General features: G+C 43.4%; 1 protein-coding gene across 1 annotated transcript in view; it reads right to left on the bottom strand.

The window, feature by feature from the left end:
* Positions 1 to 3,070: 3,070 nt before the first annotated feature.
* LOC115473573 (lipocalin-like) overlaps positions 3,071 to 18,964 on the bottom strand; it is a 68,394-nt gene continuing 52,500 nt past the window's right edge. Inside the window, exon 6 of the mRNA XM_030208647.1 lies at positions 3,071 to 3,100. Within this exon, the coding sequence (XP_030064507.1) occupies positions 3,081 to 3,100 (20 nt within the window). The 3' untranslated portion in view covers positions 3,071 to 3,080. The remainder of the gene's footprint in view (positions 3,101 to 18,964) is intronic.

The raw sequence follows: 18,964 nt of genomic DNA on the forward strand, positions 1-18,964 counted from the left end.
AAATTAAAGAATATTCCATAACAATGCTCATAACTTAAGTGGTTAACTAGTGAATTAGTGCTGTTAATTGAATGTCAACAATTGAGATTTATGCGCACAACTCAGAAACAGGTGAATTTTCGAAAGCGAAGGGAACCCATCTTCCAACACAAATCGGGAGATGGGCGTCCTTCTCACCAGGTCGCCCAAATCGGCATAATCGAAAGCCGATTTGGGCACCCTCAACTCCTTTCCATCGTGGGGATGACCAAAGTTCATGGGGGCGTGTCGGCAGTGTAGCGAAGGCAGGACTGGGGTGTGCTTAGGAGATGGACATCCTCGGCCAATAATGGAAAAAAGAAGGGCGTCCATGACGAACACTTGGGTGACTTTACTTGGTCCATTTTTTTTCACGACCAAGCATCAAAAAGGTGCCCGAACTGACCAGATGACCACCAGAGAGAATCGGGGATGACCTCCCCTGACTCCCCCAGTGGTCACTAACCACCTCCCACACCGAAAGAACAACATAGTAACATAGTAAATGACGGCAGAAAAAGACCTGCATGTTCCATCCAGTCTGCCCTACAAGATAAACTCATATGTGCTACTTTTTGTGTATACCTTACCTTGATTTGTACCTGTCCTTTTCAGGGCACAGACCGTGTAAGTCTGCCCAGCACTATCCCCACCTCCCAACCACCAGCCCCGCCTCCCACCACCGGCTCTGGCACAGACCGTATAAGTCTGCCCAGCACTATCCCCGCCTCCCGCCACCTGCTCTGCCACCCAATCTCGGCTAAGCTCCTTAGGATCCATTCCTTCTGAACAGGATTCCTTTATGTTTATCCCACGCATGTTTGAATTCTGTTACCGTTTTCATTTCCACCACCTCCCGCGGGAGAGCATTCCAAGCATCCACTACTCTCTCCGTGAAAAAACACTTCCTGACATTTTTCTTGAGTCTGCCCCCCTTCAATCTCATTTCATGTCCTCTCGTTCTACCGCCTTCGCACCTCCGGAAAAGGTTCGTTTGCGGATTAATACTTTTCAAATATTTGAACGTCTCTATCATATCACCCCTGTTTCAAAACTTCAAAAACTTTTGTCCTTTTTTTTTTTTTTTTTTTTAGAGTATGGGTGAAGGATGTCCTTCGCTATGCCTCCGTCGGGGCAGTTGAGGACGTCCTTCCCTGCAAGGGCAGATGTCCAAAATGTGGATGTTTCTGTGAGAAGGACATCCATGCCTTTGCTATGCCTCTGACACCCCCTTTATTTATTTGGATTTTGGATCACAAGTAGCAGCAGTGGGATTTGAACTGGCCACCTCTGGATTGCAAGACCAATGCTCTAACCACTCCTCCACTCCCTTTAAATTTGGCCATCCCTGTGTGTGTGTGGGGGGGGGGGGGCAATATGCAGGTCCCTGGGGGACATGTATGTGTGTGTCCGCGGAGGTATAAAGAAGGCGTGGACGTCCTTCTTTAAACATTTTGGACGTCCTCCACTGCCCCCCCACAGGGACGGCCAAATTTCAAGGGAGTGGAATAGAGTAGAGGAGTGGCGGAGTGGCCTAGTGGTTAGTGGCCTTGCAATCCAGAGGTGAGCAGTTCAAATCCTACTGCTGCTACTTATGATTCAAAATCCAAATAAATAAAGGAGGTGTCAGAGGCATAGCAAAGGCATGGACATCCTTCTCACAGAAACATCCACATTTTGGACATCCGTGACAAGCACTTGGACATTTTCACCTGGACTTGTGTTTTTCTAAGGTTGTAGACGGCTATTATACACGCAGCTTGTCTGCATGTATGAAGCCATCTTTGGTATGCACAGAGCAGCCACGCATAACGCTTGGCTGCTCTGCACTGGCTTCCCCTCCTTAGGAAGGAAATCGTGTGCAAATGAGCTAACAGCGAGCAGCTTATTTGCATGCAATTTCCTTCATGCATGCCTGTTCCTTTCCGAATCACTAAGGGATTGGTAAGGGAAGGGCTTTTTCCGTTCAGTTAGTGGGACCAGTGCACTATGAATGCTGGCTCCTCCCACAACCAAATAGCTTGGATTTTGATCGTTTCTGAGATGGGTGTCCTCGGTTTCCATTATCGCCAAAAATCGGGGACGACCATCTGTAAAGACGACCATCTCTAAGGTTGACCTAAATTTGCTGATTTAGGCGTCTCCGACCGTATTATCAAAAGGAAAGATGGACGTCCATCTTGTTTCGATAATACGGGTTTTCCCCCCCTTCGCGGAGCCATCCTGCGAGGACGACCCCAGGAAAACTTGGGCGCCCCGTTCGATTATGCCCCTTCACGTGTATTCTGTAATGTGGTGTGCCTAAATTCTAAGTTGCATAGTTGAAAAGGGGCATGGCCATAGGCAGCGCATGGGCATTTCTACAATCTATGCACATTATCTGAGAATACACCCACTGTGCACCTAATTTAGGTGTCAGGATTTACATCAAGTAAAACATGGCCTAAATGGGTGACTAAATTTGGTCACGTGGATTGCCATTCGCATATTCTATACACCACACAGAACTTTAAGGCAATTCTATAAAATTTCTATTATGCGCAGATTTTTCAGGCGCCATATATAGAATCTAGCCCTTAATGTCTAAACATAGTGACCCATGAAGCAGGCATCCATGCCAAAACACAGATCTGTGTCAGGTTCATATGCTTGATTGTGCTTATTCTGATGGTCTTTGCATGACAAGACAGACATTGTTTTGATTTGATTGCTACTTTTAAGTTGATTGGTGGACATTAAACATATTAACCTTTTTATCTTTAGTGCCTCTGCCCTCCTTTGTTGGAAACCTATGGCCCTTTCCTTTTCTTTCCTACCATACTTCAGTTGTAGTGTTCTCTTGGTGAGATTCAGTATAGATGTTATATAATGAAATCACCACGTGAAGGTACTCAGCAAGACTTAAGAAGAAAACTTTATTCTCTCCTCCTCAGAGATGCACAGCAATTCACCAGCTTTTGTTGATTGTTTGGCATTCTGAGTAACCTAGTAATGGAAATTAACCATTTCTTAAACCAAATATATGTTCATCACAGTTATATTGAGTTTGTGTAATAACTCACCTAAACTAATTCACATTCCCCTGTGGACAGAAGCAGAAAGAGAGAGATTATAAATATCCTTTCCCAGGCTATGCTGTACAAGAGTATATACTGATTATTATAAAATGAAATGTATAAATAAAAATTTTAAAAATATATCCTATCCCAAAACTAGCATTCCTTTCCAGGAAAGAGTATGCTGAGCATATTTTATAAAAGCATATAATTACCTAAGTTGACTTTATGAAATAGGCATGTTTCAAACACTTATCAAACATATAAATGGCAAGAGGTGTACTCACTTGCAAATGCACAGTAGAGACCCTCTCTGTCCCGCCCCCGCGTCAATACGTGATGACGGGGGCGTGACAGAGAGGGAACCTGTGCACCTGCGAGTGAGGGAACCGCCGTCGCCACCGCTCCCCCCCCAGTTGCCGCTACTGCTCCCCCCACCCACCCACCTGGAGTCGCTGCTGCCACCCACCCTCCACCCGGCCCGGGTACCTGGCTTCACTATTCAAACCGCCGGAACGCAGCACACAGCTCATCTGAGCTGCCGTTGGCCTTCCTTACCTGCCTGTGTCCCGCCCTCACCGACGTTACGTCACACGAGGGCGGAACACACGCAGAGAAGAAGGAAGGCCGACGGCAGCTCAGATGAGCTGTGTGCTGCGTTCCGGCGGTTTGAATAGTGAAGCCAGGTACCCGGCCCGGGTGGAGGGGTGGCGGAGGAGACTCCGGGGGGGGGGGGGGGGGCGGCGGCGGTGACTCTGGGGGTGAGGGGTGGCAGCGACCTATCCGGGGGGGGGGGGGGGGCTTTCAACCCCCCCCTTCCTTTACTAGCCCGTTTTTACGGGCTCAACGGCTAGTGGGTATACAAAACACATCAAGTATAAAAAGGCATTTTCCATTCTTTATTGCAAAAGTCAGGGCAGTTATATAGGTCACCCCTTTATTTTGACATATATGTCAGAAAGAGGGAGGGGCATGAATAGGCATGTAGTACTAGTGTAACTACCCCTCTCGGCTGGACTTTAGTGGTATGCTCCCAGATCCCTGTTGTAGTCGTGGCGAATACCCAGGACACACACTGCTACAGCAGAGGGGGTAGAACAAATAAACTAACCTCGTCCTTTACGCTCAAAGAATAAAGGAGGATTAGAAGCTAAAATTTAGGATTTGTTCCTGATAAGGAAGAACCGCACCTTCAGATTTGCAAATTATCTTTTTCTTTATTGAATACAAATGCAAGCAAATTTTCATTCAAATAATCTCAAATTCAAAGTTAGTTTGTGGCTTAATAGAACTGAAATAACATTCAACATTCAAATGTGGAACTACATTTATACCCTTTACTTTTTATGTTTCTTTCAACAGAATCACCTAAAAAGGCAGAAAGGAACCCTTTCAGATGAGTATTTAAATTGTCTTTTATCAAAATCAGATGTTTGTTGTTATTCTCCTTTCCTGGCTATTGACAAGAATTTGAGTCTTTGTGTGTATTATTGATGTTTTTGCAGGGATCTCACAGTAACCAGAGCACTTAGACCAGGTCAGGTAAGTATGAATTCTTTTTATATCTGTATATTGTTCTTTTCCCTCTTTTCCCTTAAAATGTTGTAACAAAAAAAAACCACATATATTTCTTTCAACACCCTTTGCAAATGTCACTTAGCTGTAGTTGAATTGATTTGGGTGATTTCTTTCTTGTGTTGGAGCTCAGCCGGAACTCCTGCAGAGGATAATTCACAGATTTCTTCTTCCTAAACCTCACATTAATGAAATCAAATAGGAAGCAAGACCCTGACTACCTAAAGATTCCTCCCCGTCCTCTGGGACATTTAAGGAATAATAATACTGTGGCTTAATTACTAATCAAAATAAACTTAACAAAATATCCTTTCCTCTCAAACCTGTGCTTCTCCCTATTCTAAAAAGAGTAGGCAGCCGTGTGTCCACTTAGTACCATAGCATATAGACTCTCATTCAAACTTCCATGACTTTAAATTCCCTATAGCTTAACCATTCCATTCACTGTATGCAGAAACATACCTCTTCTTCACTCCAAGCCAAATTAAATATGGTTTAAAATTTCTCACTGCTTTCTCTTAGAACAGCTCTCACTCACCCAAAACACATTAGTTTTCCCCAATTGGATTCAGCAATACAGCTATGAAAAGGGGCTGTTTATTTAAGTACTCACTTTTCAGCCTAGTTCTCACTGTTAATTCCCTATTCTAAACTGCTGCAGAAGGCTCTTGCACTGCATTCAGGGATCCTACACAGCAACACATTCCCTATTCATTTAGTAATACAACATTCCATCCCATATATCACACTTTAAATCCTTTCACACTTTTTCCTGACATCCTTATAGTTTTTCTCATTTAGGAGAATTACAAGCAGGAATCACAATCTCCCTCTCTGGCCAGGCACTCACCACCGGTATTTCAACTGTTCACTTCAGCATTCGTACCTTTCCTAAATAAAACTTCAAACTATTTTCTCTTTCTTTCTTTCTCACAGACCACCACCAACATGCTTTTTCTCACTCTCAGTGCTTCAACCTTCTCTTCTTTCTCAGCTCAGAAGTTTCCCTAGCAACTCACCCCCCCTAGAGAAACATCTGACATCCTTCAACCAATCAGCCTGTCAGCTAAAGACTGTTTTGTTTTCTTATTTTTCAGAATCTTGACTGTCCTAACTGAATCTCCATTTTGGCTTCCCCTTCCCCCATAGAAGTTAATGCAAAACTTACTATATATAGAATTTTAAAGTCAATTTTAACTTAACCTGTACAATCCCCACCTAATCATGGGTTATTCTTTTGTTAAAAAATCATAATTAAGAAACATCTCACAATCTCTTCACCTAACTCTATAAAAAAATTTCCAAACTAAATGTAAACCTTTTCCAGCCAGCACCAGCCACCAAAACCCTGAAACGGCCCCCCAGAGCCCCAGGTAAGAAAAAAAACATTTAATATATTTCTTACCATATATTACACTAGGCACAAACATGTAGCCTAATGGTTAGAGCATCAGCATAAGGGAAGTTGAGGTTCAAATCCCACTGATGCTCCTTGTAATCTTGGGAAAGTCATTTAAGCCTCTGTTGTCTCATGTACAGGATTAGGGGTTGATATTTAGCATGCCTCAAACAGGAAAGGTTCATACTTGCTTAAGACATGCTGAGTGGGTTGGCCTCAAATATTCAGTAGCACCTAACTGGAAGAGCTGTTGAATAGCATCTATCCCATTGGTGGTCAAACTGATGGAAAGCATGGTAAGAAAACAATTTACAGATTACATAAACTCAATATTACACGAATCACAGTCAGGCTTTCGCCTCCTCCAAAGCAAGGAAATAGTATTACTCACTCTTCTAGCCAAATTCAAGCAGGAAATAGCAATAGGCAAAAACATCCTTCTCCTCCAATTCGACACGTCTACTGCATTCGACATGATAAACCATAATATATTAATAAGATTACTAGATAAGTTCGGGATTGGTGGAAACATACTTAACTGGATCAAGGGCTTCCTAACCACAAGAACATATCAAGTAAAACCAGTGGCGTACTAAGGGGGGGGGCAGTGGGGGCGGTCCGCCCCGGGTGCATGCCGCTGGGGGGGGGGGGGGGGGTGCCGCGCGTCTGTCGGCAATGCTCGTTCTCTGCTCCCTTTGGCCCCGGAACGGGTTATTTCCTGTAATGGGGCAGAGGGAGCAGGGAACGAGCGCTGCTGACAGACGCGCGCCACCCCCCTCCCCAGCAGGTAAAGATGCACTGGGGGGGGGTGTCGTTTCACCGGGGGGGAGCTGCCCCTTTCACGTTCCCTGTCCCGCCCCTTCCACGCCCTCACCCCACCCCTGACGCATATTCCCCTCCTCCCCCAATCACCTTGCCTCCCCCCTGTCATCTCCACTCCCCCATCACCTCCCCTCCCCTTACTCTACTATCCCTGGTGGTCTAGAGGTACCTCTTTGGGGCAGGAAAGAGCCCCCTCTTGCCTGCCTGGAGCGCTGCTGACAGCTGCCCTGCATCCTGTGGTGAGTCCAGCTCTCTGCGTTTCAAAATGGCCGCTAGGCTGCTTCAACTCTCGGTGGCCATTTTGAATGCCGAGAGCCGGACTCACAGTATGCAGGGCAGCTAGCAGCAGCGCTCCGGGCAGGAAAGAGGGGGCTCTTTCCTGCCCCGAAGACGAAGAGGTACCTCTTGACCACCAGGGATAGCAGAGTAAGGGGAGGGGAGTCCCGCGCTCGCCCCCGCCAGCCAGCCCGTTTGTGTCCGTCGTTTCGCTGGGGGGGGGGGGGGGTCGCGCTGCACCCGGGGTGGGCGCATCGGCGATCCGCCCCAGGTGTCAGCCCCCCTAGGAACGCCACTGAGTAAAACCAAATTCAAACATATCATCACCGTGGAAAGCAGACTGTGGAGTACCACAAGGATCACCGCTATCACCGATCAACTTAATGATGACCCCACTTGCCAAGTCCTTATCCAACCATGGCCTTAACCCTTTCATATATGCAGACGATGTCACAATATACATTCCTTACAAAACCAAACTGACAGAAATCACCAACGAAATCAAACTTGGCCTGAACATCATGAATTCATGGGCAAATGCATTTCAACTAAAACTCAAAGAAAAAACTCATTGTCTCATCCTCTCATCCCAACACAGCGCACACATCCCCACAAGTATCAACACCCCAGATCACACCCTTCCTACCTCAGACAGTTTGAAAATCCTTGGTGTTACAATGGACCGTACCTTAACACTAGAGAGCCAAGTGGCATCCACAACAAAGAAAATGTTCCACTCAATGTGGAAACTCAAACGCGTGAAGCAATTCTTCCCGAGGGAAACATTTTGCAACCTGATACAATCAATGGTACTAAGCTACTTAGATCACTGCAATGGAATTTATGTGGGTTGTAAAGAACAAACCTTAAAGAAACTTCAGACAGCTCAAAACAGGGCACTAGGCTTATATTTGGTAAAACGCGATTTGAAAGCGCAAAACCCCTCCGTGAAAAACTACATTGGCTCCCAATCAAAGAATGCATCGCCTTCAAAATCTGCACCCTGGTTCACAAAATCATCTACGGAGAAGCCCCGAGTTACATGACAAACTTGATTGACTTACCAATTAGAAATACATCCAAATCAACACGATCGTATCTAAATCTGCACTACCCAAGCTGCAAAGGACTTAAATACAAAACAACTTACGCATCCAGTTTTTCCTACATAAGCACACAACTGTGGAACGCATTACCAAAAGCCTTGAAAACAACGTACGACCACCTAAACTTCCGGAAATCACTAAAAACCAACCTGTTTAAAAAGGCATACCCTACCAATCCAATTTAAATGCCTAATCTCTGCAATACAACCAAACTAAAGCATGTAATGGACATAACACAACTCTTCCATTCTCCGATTCCCTAATGTGGCTGTGCCACATGAACTTAATCTTACCACAACATCACCCTGTATTTGTTCACACCGGAGCCTGCAAAGGCCTCTCCGGTACTATGTAAGCCACATTGAGCCTACAAATTGGTGGGAAAATGTGGGATACAAATGTAACAAATAAATAAATATTGGCTCTGACTACAATGGCACTGTCTGGTTAGTTCTGGAATGGTCTGTGGGTGGTGCTGGCACTTAACCCATTAATAGTAATAGTCTGCTAACTGGTTAAATAAGGGCATAAAGTTAGGATAGCAAAAAGGACTATCCTAACAATGTCTGCATGGTTAACTGGGCACTGGTCTGTATATCAGCCAGAGCCTGATTAACTTCTGGGTGATCACACTGGCCCAGATATTCAATTTTTTTATTTAAAGGGGAAACACCATCTATACTCGGAGCACTATGTTTATACAAACACTTCACATCGCGCTCCTTTAATTTCTTTCAAAATTCTATTTTATTTGTTATTCCCTTCCCTTCATTAACACAACAAACAGTTAAATTACAAATTCTCTCTTTCACTCTTAGGAACTCACTCATCCAACCCTTTATTAAACGTGATATTAAACTGAGCAACAAGCATGCATTGAAATGTCTATATGCAAATGCAAGGAGCCTGAGACATAAGATGGGAGAACTGGAATACATTGCACACAATGAAAAATTGGATATTATAGGCATCTCTGAGACCTGGTGGAAGGAAGATAACCAGTGGGACACAGTCATACCAGGCTACAAATTACATCGTAGTGATAGGGTAGATAGGATTGGAGGAGGCATAGCACTGTATATTGAGAACCTTGATTCAGATAGGCTGCAAATATTGCAGGATACAAAACTCCTATTGGAATCTTTGTGGATTAAAATTGCATGTGAAAAGGAGAAGCAAAATTGTGATAGGAGTGTACTACCATCCGCCTGGCCAGAACGAGCAGATGGACGCAGCAATGTCAAAGGAAATTAGGGAAGCAAATAAAATGGGCAATGTAATAATAATGGGTGATTTCAATTATCTGGATATAGACTGGGTTAATGTAACATCGGTACACGCTAGGGAGATAAAATGTCTTGAAGAAATCAAGGAGAGCTTCATGGAACAGCTAGTTCAGGAGCTGACAAGAGAAGGAAAAATACTAGACTTAGTCCTTAGTGGAGCTCATGATCTGGTACGAGGGGTAACGGTGCGAGGGCCACTTGATAACAGTGATCATAATATGATCCGTTTTGATACTGGCATTGAAGTAAGTGAACTTAGGAAATCAAATACACTAGCGTTTAACTTTAGAAAAGGAGATTACAATAAAATGAGAAAAACGGTGAAAAAAAAAGACTAAAAGGAGCAGCTCACAGGGTAAAAAACTTGCATCAAGCGTGGATGCTGTTCAAAAACACTATCCTAGAGGTACAGGACAAATATATTCCGCGTATTAGAAAAAGAGGAAAAAAAGACCAAATGTCAGCTGGTGTGGCTAAACAGTAAGGTAAAGGAAGCCATTAGAGCAAAAAAAAACAATCCTTCAGAAAATGGAGAAGAGAACTGACAAAATAATAAGATAAAACAAAAGGAATACCAAGCCAAATGCAAAGCGGAGATAAGGAGGGTAAAAAAGGACTTTGAAAAAAAGTTAGCGTTAGAAGCGAAAATACATAGTAAAAACTTTTTTAGATACATTAAAAGCAGGAAGCCGGCTAAAGAATCAGTTGGGTCGCAGGATGAAAGTGGTGTTAAAGTGGCGATCAGGGAAGACAAAGCCATAGCGGTGAAATTAAATGAATTCTTTGCTTTGGTCTTCACTGAGAAGGATTTGGGAGGGACACCAGTACCGGAAAGGGTATTTAAAGCAGGCGAGTCAGAGAAACTAAACAAATTCTCTGTAAACTTAGAGGATGTAATGGGTCAGTTCTGCAAACAGAAGAGTAGTAAATCACCACTACCAGATGGTATTCATCTCAGAGTATTAATAGAACTGAAAAATGAACTTGTAGAGCTACTGTTAGTAATATGCAATCTATCCCTAAAATCAGGTGTTATACCGGAAGACTGGAGGGTAGCCAATGTTACGCCGATTTTTAAAAAAGGTTCCAGAGGAGATCCGGGAAATTATAGACCGGTGAGTCTGATGTCAGTACCAGGCAAAATGGTAGAGGTTATTAAGAATAAAATTACAGAGCACATACAAAAACATGGGCGTAGGTTATTAAGAATAAAATTACAGAGCACATACAAAAACATGGGCTGATGAGACAAAGTCAGCATGGATTTAGTGAAAGAAGTCTTGCCTCACCAATCTACCGCATGTTTTTGAGGGGGTGAACAAACATGTGGACAATGGGGAGCTGGTGGAAATTGTGTATCTGGATTTTCAGAAGGCATTTGACAAAGTGCCTCATGAAAGACTCCAGAGGAAACTGGAGAGTCATGGGATAAGAGGTAGGGTATTACTATGGAATCGATTACTAAGGGAAATCGTGCCAAACGAATCTCATTGAGTTCTTTGATTGGGTGACAGGAGAATTGAATCAGGGACGAGCTATGGACATAATTTACTTAGATTTCAGCAAAGCTTTTGACACGGTTCCCCACAGGAGGCTCTTAAATAAACTGGATGGGCTGAAGATAGGACCCGAAGTGGTGAACTGGATTAGGAACTGGTTGACGGACAGACGCCAGAGGGTTGTGGTGAATGGAATTTGCTCAGAGGAGGGAAAGGTGAGTAGTGGAGTGCCTCAAGGATCGGTGCTGGGGCCGATTCTGTTCAATATATCTGTGAGTGACATTGCTGAAGGGTTAGAAGGTAAAGTTTGCCTATTTGCGGATGATACTAAGATCTGTAACAGAGTGGACACCCCGGAGGGAGTGGAAAACATGAAAAAGGACCTACGGAAGCTAGAAGAATGGTCTAAGGTTTGGCAATTAAAATTCAATGCGAAGAAATGCAAAGTGATGCACTTAGGGAGTAGAAATCCATGGGAGACGTATGTGTTAGGCGGGGAGAGTCTGATAGGTACGGGTGGGGAGAGGGATCTTGGGGTGATAGTATCTGAGGATTTGAAGGCGACGAAACAGTGTGACAAGGTGGTGGCCGTAGCTTGAATGCTGCTAGGCTGTATAGAGAGAGGTGTGACCAGCAGAAGAAAGGGGGTGTTGATGCCCCTATATAAGTCGTTGGTGAGGCCCCACCTAGAGTATTGTGTTCAGTTTTGGAGGCCGTATCTTGTTAAGGATGTAAAAAGAATTGAAGCGGTGCAAACAAAAGCTACGAGAATGGTATGGGATTTGCGTTACTAGACGTATGAGGAGAGACTTGCGGACCTGAACATGTATACTCTGGAGGAAAGGAGAAACAGGGGTGATATGATACAGATGTTCAAATATTTGAAAGGTATTAATCTGCAAACGAACCTTTTCCAGAGATGCGAAGGCGGTAGAACGAGAGGACATGAAATGAGATTGAAGGGGGGCAGACTCAAGAAAAATGTCAGGAAGTATTTTTTCACGGAGAGAGTAGTGGATGGTTGGAATGCCCTCCCGCGGGAGGTGGTGGAAACGAAAACAGTAACGGAATTCAAACATGCGTGGGATAAACATAAAGGAATCCTGTTCAGAAGGAATGGATCCTAAGGAGCTTAGCCGAGATTGGGTGGCAGAGCCGGTGGCGGGGATGGTGCTGGGCAGACTTATATGGTCTGTGCCCTGAAAAGGTCAAGTACAAATCAAGGTAAGGTATACACAAAAAGTAGCACATGTGAGTTTATCTTGTTGGGCAGACTGGATGGACTGTGCAGGTCTTTTTCTGCCGTCATCTACTACGTTACTATGTTACTATGTAAGAGCTGGTTGAAGGATAGGAAGCAGAGAGTAGGATTGAATGGTCAGTATTCTCAATGGAGAAGGGTAGTTAGTGGGGTCCCTCAGGGGTCTGTGCTGGGACCGCTGCTTTTTAGCATATTTATAAATGACCTAGAAATGGGAGTAACTAGTGAGGTAATTAAATTTGCAGATGACACAAAGTTATTCAGGGTCGTCAAGTCACAGGAGGAGTGTGAAAGATTACAGGAGGACCTCATGAGACTGGGGGATTGAGCGTCCAAGTGGCAGATGAAGTTCAATGTAGACAAGTGCAAAGTGATGCATGTAGGTAAGAGGAACCCGAATTACAGCTATGTCATGCAAGGTTCCGCGTTAGGAGTCACAGACCTAGAAAGGGATCTCGGAGTCATTGTTGATAAGACGTTGAAAATGTCTGCTCAGTGTGCTGCGGCGGCTAAGAAAGAGCACAGAATGTTGAGCATTATTAGGAAAGGGATGGAAACCAAACACGGAGGATGTTATAATGCTGTTGTATCGCTCCATGATGCGACCGCACTTCGAATATTGTGTCCAATTCTGGTCATCGCATTTCAAAAAAAGATATAAAAGAATTGGAGGAGGTGAAGAGAAGGGCGACGAAAATGATAAAAGGGATGGAACGACTTCCCTATGAGGAAAGGCTAAGACGGTTAGGGCTCTTCAGCTTGGAGAAAAGGCGGCTGAAGGGTGATATGATAGAAGCCTACAAGATAATGAGTGGAGTAGAGTGGACAGATGTGAAGCGTTTGTTTACACTTTCAAAAAATAATAGATCCAGGGGACACAAGATGAAGCTAGATTATGGTAGATTTAAAACAAATAGGAGAAAGATTGTCTTTACTCAACATGTAGTTGGACTCTGGAACTCGTTACCGGAGAATGTAGTGACAGAAGCTGGCCTTACGGAGTTTAAGGGGGGTTTGGAGTTTGGACAGATTCCTGAAGGAAAAGTCCATTGAACATTATTAAATATGTATATATATATTTTTGTTTTTTGGGGGGGCGGGTTGCTGGGTTCTTGAAGCCTGGATTGGCCGCTGTCAGAGACAGGGTGCTGGGCTTGATGGACCCTTGGTCTTTTCCCAGTATGGCAGTGCTTGTGCTTATGCTTATGTGGCCAGGTAAAGTCGTCCAAGTGTTCGTCAGGGACGCCCTTTTTTTCCATTATGGGTCGAGGACACCCATGTGTTAGGCATGCCCAAGTTCCACCTTCGCTACGCCTCCGACACGCCCCCGGGAACTTTGGTCATCCCCGCGACGGAAAGCAGTTGGGGACGCCCAAAATCGGGTTTTTACATTATACCGATTTGGGCGACCCTGTGAAAAGGACGCCCATCTTCTGATTTGTGTCGAAAGATGGACGTCCTTCTCTTTCGAAAATAAGCCTGTTAAAGTGTCCTGTCTGTGATATGCATTGTTGCTGAGAGATCTGAGGTAGCATTTCAGGACTCAAATGTTCTTTAAGATTCTGTCCTCTCTGATAAGCAATAAACACTTTCTTATCCACTGGAAGAACTGTCAACATCTTCCAATGCTGCTTAATAGTTTGAGACACAAAAGAAGATCCATTGCATAATTTCATCACACATGCTACAAAATCATCATTTTCAGTCAATGTAGCTCTCTTTTGAAGCAATCGCAAACTATCATTGTATAGAGCTCTTTTATAAGCACCTTCATCCACCTATTTTGAGTATCCTGTATCAGGTAGTTTTCTTTTCAATAATATTGCCTGCTGCTTATATGCTGCTTTTGTATATGTGAAAATGGCAAACTTGTCTTTAAAGGTACCGGATGACCATTAGGAAAATGCAGAAATGTATCCTTATCAGTTTTCTTCCTAAAAATTGTGATATTGAATCCTGTTGCTGTTCTCTTTATCAGAATATCAAGAAATGATATTTCATCTTTTTGATAGGTCAATCTTCAAGTGTTCCTAACCAAAGTAAAAAAATATCCTCCATAAATCACACCCACATTTTGATGTTCACTTGATATTGTGGTATTACTGTATACAACTTTTGTATAGCCACTGTTACTAACTAGATGTCGTTAGACGTACCAATAGTATCATCAAACAACGTATTCATAAAATCTGTCGAATCACAGAAATAAGAGGAAGTAGAGGTTAATACTAGATGCAAAAAGTAAACAAAAATTGATAGGGCCTGCAAAAGAGACCCCTTACTAGAGACAATAGGGTGTCCCAATAGCTTTTCTAAAATTTTATGTAGAGAGATGTGGTAGCCGTGTTAGTCCACTTTTAAAGGTAATCAATAGAAATAAAACAAAATAAAACATGGAAAAGAAAATATGATACCACCTTTTTTATTGGACATAACTTAATACATTTTTTGATTAGCTTTTCAAGGTAGCTACCTTTCGAAAGCTAATCAAAAAATGTATTAAGTTATGTCCTATAAAAAAGGTATCATCTTATTTTCTTTTCCATGTTTTATTTTGTTTTATTTCTATTGATTACTTAAAATTTTATGAATCTTTGGAAGCAAGTTTAAATCTATAGCTAGAGACACTTAGAGTTGGAATTTTTTTTTCAAATAGTTGAATACTCGATACACTAGGATTAAAATTACAGTGACCTATCATAAGGATGAAAAGTACACTACTTGATAGAGGATACTCTAAATCAGTGGATAAAGGTCTTACAAAAGAGCTCTATACAATGATAAGTCTCTATTGCTTCAAAAGAGAGATTCATTGATTGAAAACAATGATTTTGTAGTATGTGTGATGAAATTATACAACAGGTCTTTTGTGTCTTCTTTTGTGTGATAGTATGTGACATTGGAAGATGTTAACAGTTCTTCCATGTTTCGTGGATAAGAAAGTGTGTATTGCTTATCAGAGAGGACAGAATCATAAGGAACATTTGAGTCCTGCAATGTTACTTCAGATCTCACAGCAACAATGCATATCACAGACAAGTCATCTTAAGTGTGGCAAATGCCACACTTGTGCTATCACTTTAAAGATTTCATTTTTTATTAATCTGGGTAATAAAAAACACTATCATTATTGAACCTCACATGACTCTGAATATGTTGTTTATTGTATCTTGTGCCCAATGTATATGTATATATGGGGAAAACGACAAAGAAATTTAGAGTTTGAATAAATGAACATTGTAGTTGTTTGAAGAATTTGAGGATAGAGGCACAACTAGTACAATGTTATATTGAGTATAATTATTTATGCCAAGATTTAGGGGCTCATTTTCAAAAAAGAAAAACATCCAAAAAGTGGCACAAAGCGGCAGATAAGTTTTCTTGCAAAAACATCCAAATTGCTATTTTTGAAACCCATTTTAAGATGTTTTTCTATGCAGTTCATCTGCAGGGCATCGAAATCACAAGGGAATGTGTTGGGGGTAGGATTTGGGCATTCCCAAAACGTGGACATTTTTCTGCCCAAATGGAATGCCCAGGGCTAAAAGTTAAACGTTTTGGTCTAGACCTGTTTCAATCACAACTAAGTCATAAATAGGTGCCCTAAATGATGAGATGACCATTGGATGGATTAAGGCATGACCCCCCCCCCCCCACTTACTCCCTCAGTGGTCACCGACCTCCTCCCATCCCTAAAGATATGATAAAACCAGTACATACCAGCCTCTATGACAGCTTCAGATGCTATGGCCAGTCCTATTAGAGCTGCAAGTCGGTGCAGTGAAATGTAGAGAAGGGGACCCAAGTCTATAATCCACTCTATCTGGTACACTTATGGTGGAAAGTGTGAGCCCGCCAAAACCCACCAAAATCCTACTGTACCCATATGTAGGTGACACCTGCAGCCATAAGGGCTATTATAGTGGTGTACTGTTGGGTACTGTAAGTTTTTAGTGGGTTTTGGAGGGCTCACCATACAATATAAAAGGGTAACAGTGAGATCTGTACCTGGGACATTTTATGTGAATTCCACTGCAGTGGCCTCTAGGATGCCCCACTACTCTTCTGGGATGTCTGTGTGGCCAGTCTACTAAGAATGCTGCCCCTCCCCCCCTCCCCTCCCCCCCCCCCCCCCCCCCCCCCGCCCATACCTCCCAATGGCTTGTTTTTGTGCGTTTTTCCCATGGACTTTTTTTTATAATGGTCACAAAAGAAAAACACACTGACCACAGGCAGTCGGTGGCCCAACTGTTTGGGGAGGCTAAAGGGGGCGAGGTTAGGGGTGGGACCAGGGGTGGAGCTTAAATCCATAATTTTCTGATAACACGCAGAAAAAAAAAAAATAAAAGTCACAATTAATACCTTTTATTAAATTTAGATATTAGATATGTATATGTCAAAAAATAAAGTGGTTGCTCAAAGCATATTCTAACCACAATCGCTCAACTGCAAAACACTATGCACAACTTTGTCCAAAAACACACTCAGAACCTTACTGTACCATAATTATTACACTGGGCATTCCTAATACACCAATATACCACCCTTACGGAAAATGCAGACCATCAACAATATTAAACAAGGGATCATATCATCACAATTCTCATGTAGAGCCACAAAACACCCTAATTCATGTTTAATGTGGGATAAAATGCCATAAATAAGTAAATAAACAAACTTTTAATGTTGAGCACCTGATTCTCAAAGTGGACATATTCCAAACACTATAATGAAAATAAAATGATCTTTTCTACCTTTGTTGTCTGGTGACTTTTTCTGATCATGCTGGCCCAGTATCCTTCTGCTGCTATCTGTCCTCAGTGCAGGTCAGGAAGTCATCCTCTTTAAATATCTCCCTGGCAACCCAGGACACTTCCAGCCAACCTCCCCTGCTTTCCCAGCAGTAAGGTAAACAAACCATAAACCAATTTCTACAACTGCTAGAGGGCTTTCACTGCAGCTCCTGCTGTGAGGATGGAGGTAAATCAACAATTTAATCCCCTCAGAGCAGCTGGACTCCACAGCTGATCCATTCTGCTGCAGCAGGGGGGAGGCTTAGCCTCTCCAAGCCTCTTATACCGGGCGCCTATGACACTGAACACAAATCCCCAGATTCTATATAGCACAACTTCTACTACTACTATTTAGCATTTCTATAGCGCTACAAGGCGTACGCAACGCTGCACAAGCATAGAAGAAAGACAGTCCCTGCTCAAAGAGCTTACAATCTAATAGACAAAAAATAAAGTAAGCAAATCAAATCAATTAATGTGTACAGGAAGGAGGAGAGGAGGGTAGGTAGAGGCGAGTGGTTACAAGTGGTTATGAGTCAAAAGCAATGTTAAAGAGGTGAGCTTTCAGTCTAGATTTAAAGGTGGCCAAGGATGCGGCAAGACATAGGGGCTCAGGAAGTTTATTCCAGGCGTAGGGTGCAGCGAGACAGAAGGCGCGAAGTCTGGAGTTGGTAGTAGTGGAGAAGGGAACAGATAAGAAGGATTTATCCATGGAGCGGAGTGGACGGGAAGCGGTGTAGGGAAGGACGAGTGTGGAGAGATACTGGGGAGCAGCAGAGTGAGTACATTTATAGGTTAGTAGAAGAAGTTTGAACAGGATGCGGAAACGGATAGGGAGCCAGTGAAGCGACTTGAGGAGAGGGGTAATATGAGTAAAGCGACCCTGGCGGAAGACGAGATGGGCAGCAGAGTTTTGAACCGATTGGAGAGGGGAGAGGTGACAAAGTGGGAGGTCAGCAAGAAGCAGATTGCAGTAGTCTAAACGAGAGGTGACAAGGGTTTGGATGAGGGTTTTGGTAGAGTGCTCGGAAAGAAAGGGACGGATTTTACGGATATTGTAAAGAAAGAAACAACAGGTCTTGGCGATCTGCTGGATATGAGCAGAGAAGGAGAGAGAAGATGACCCCAAGGTTTCGAGCTGAGGAGACAGGGAGAATGAGAGAGCCATCAACAGAAATAGAAAACGGGGGGGGGGGGGGGGGGGGGAGCAGGGAGGTGGGTTTGGGGGGAAAATGAGAAGCTCGGTTTTGGTCATGTTTAATTTCAGGTGGCATTGAGACATCCAGACAGCAATGTCAGACAAGCACGCTGAAACTTTGGTTTGGATGCAAGGTGAGATATCAGGGGTAGAAAGGTAGATTTGGGAGTCATCAGCATAGAGATGGTAAGAAAAGCCATGGGATGAGATTAATGAACCAAGGGAAGAAGCGTAGATAGAAAAGAGGAGGGGACCAAGAACAGAACCCTGAGGTACGCCGACAGGCAGAGGGATAGAAGTAGAAGAGGATCCACCAGAGTGAACACTGAAGGTGCGAAGGGAGAGGTAGGAAGAGAACCAGGAAAGGACAGAGCCCTGGAATCCAAGTGAGGACAGGGTATCAAGGAGTATGCTGTGATTGACAGTGTCAAAAGCAGCAGAAAGATCAAGAAGAATGAGGATGGAATATTGACCTCTGGATTTAGCCAGTAATAGGTCATTGGAGACTTTAGTAAGCGCAGTTTTGGTTGAGTGGAGAGGGCGAAAACCAGATTGTAGTGGGTCAAGAATAGCATGTGAGGAGAGAAAATCAAGGCAGCGGTGGTGAACAGCACGCTCAAGTAATTTGGAGAGAAAAGAAAGAAGGGAGATGGGTCGGTAATTAGAGGGACAAGT

The sequence above is a fragment of the Microcaecilia unicolor genome, chromosome 6 (assembly GCF_901765095.1).
Source record: "Microcaecilia unicolor chromosome 6, aMicUni1.1, whole genome shotgun sequence".
Lineage (NCBI taxonomy): Eukaryota > Metazoa > Chordata > Amphibia > Gymnophiona > Siphonopidae > Microcaecilia > Microcaecilia unicolor.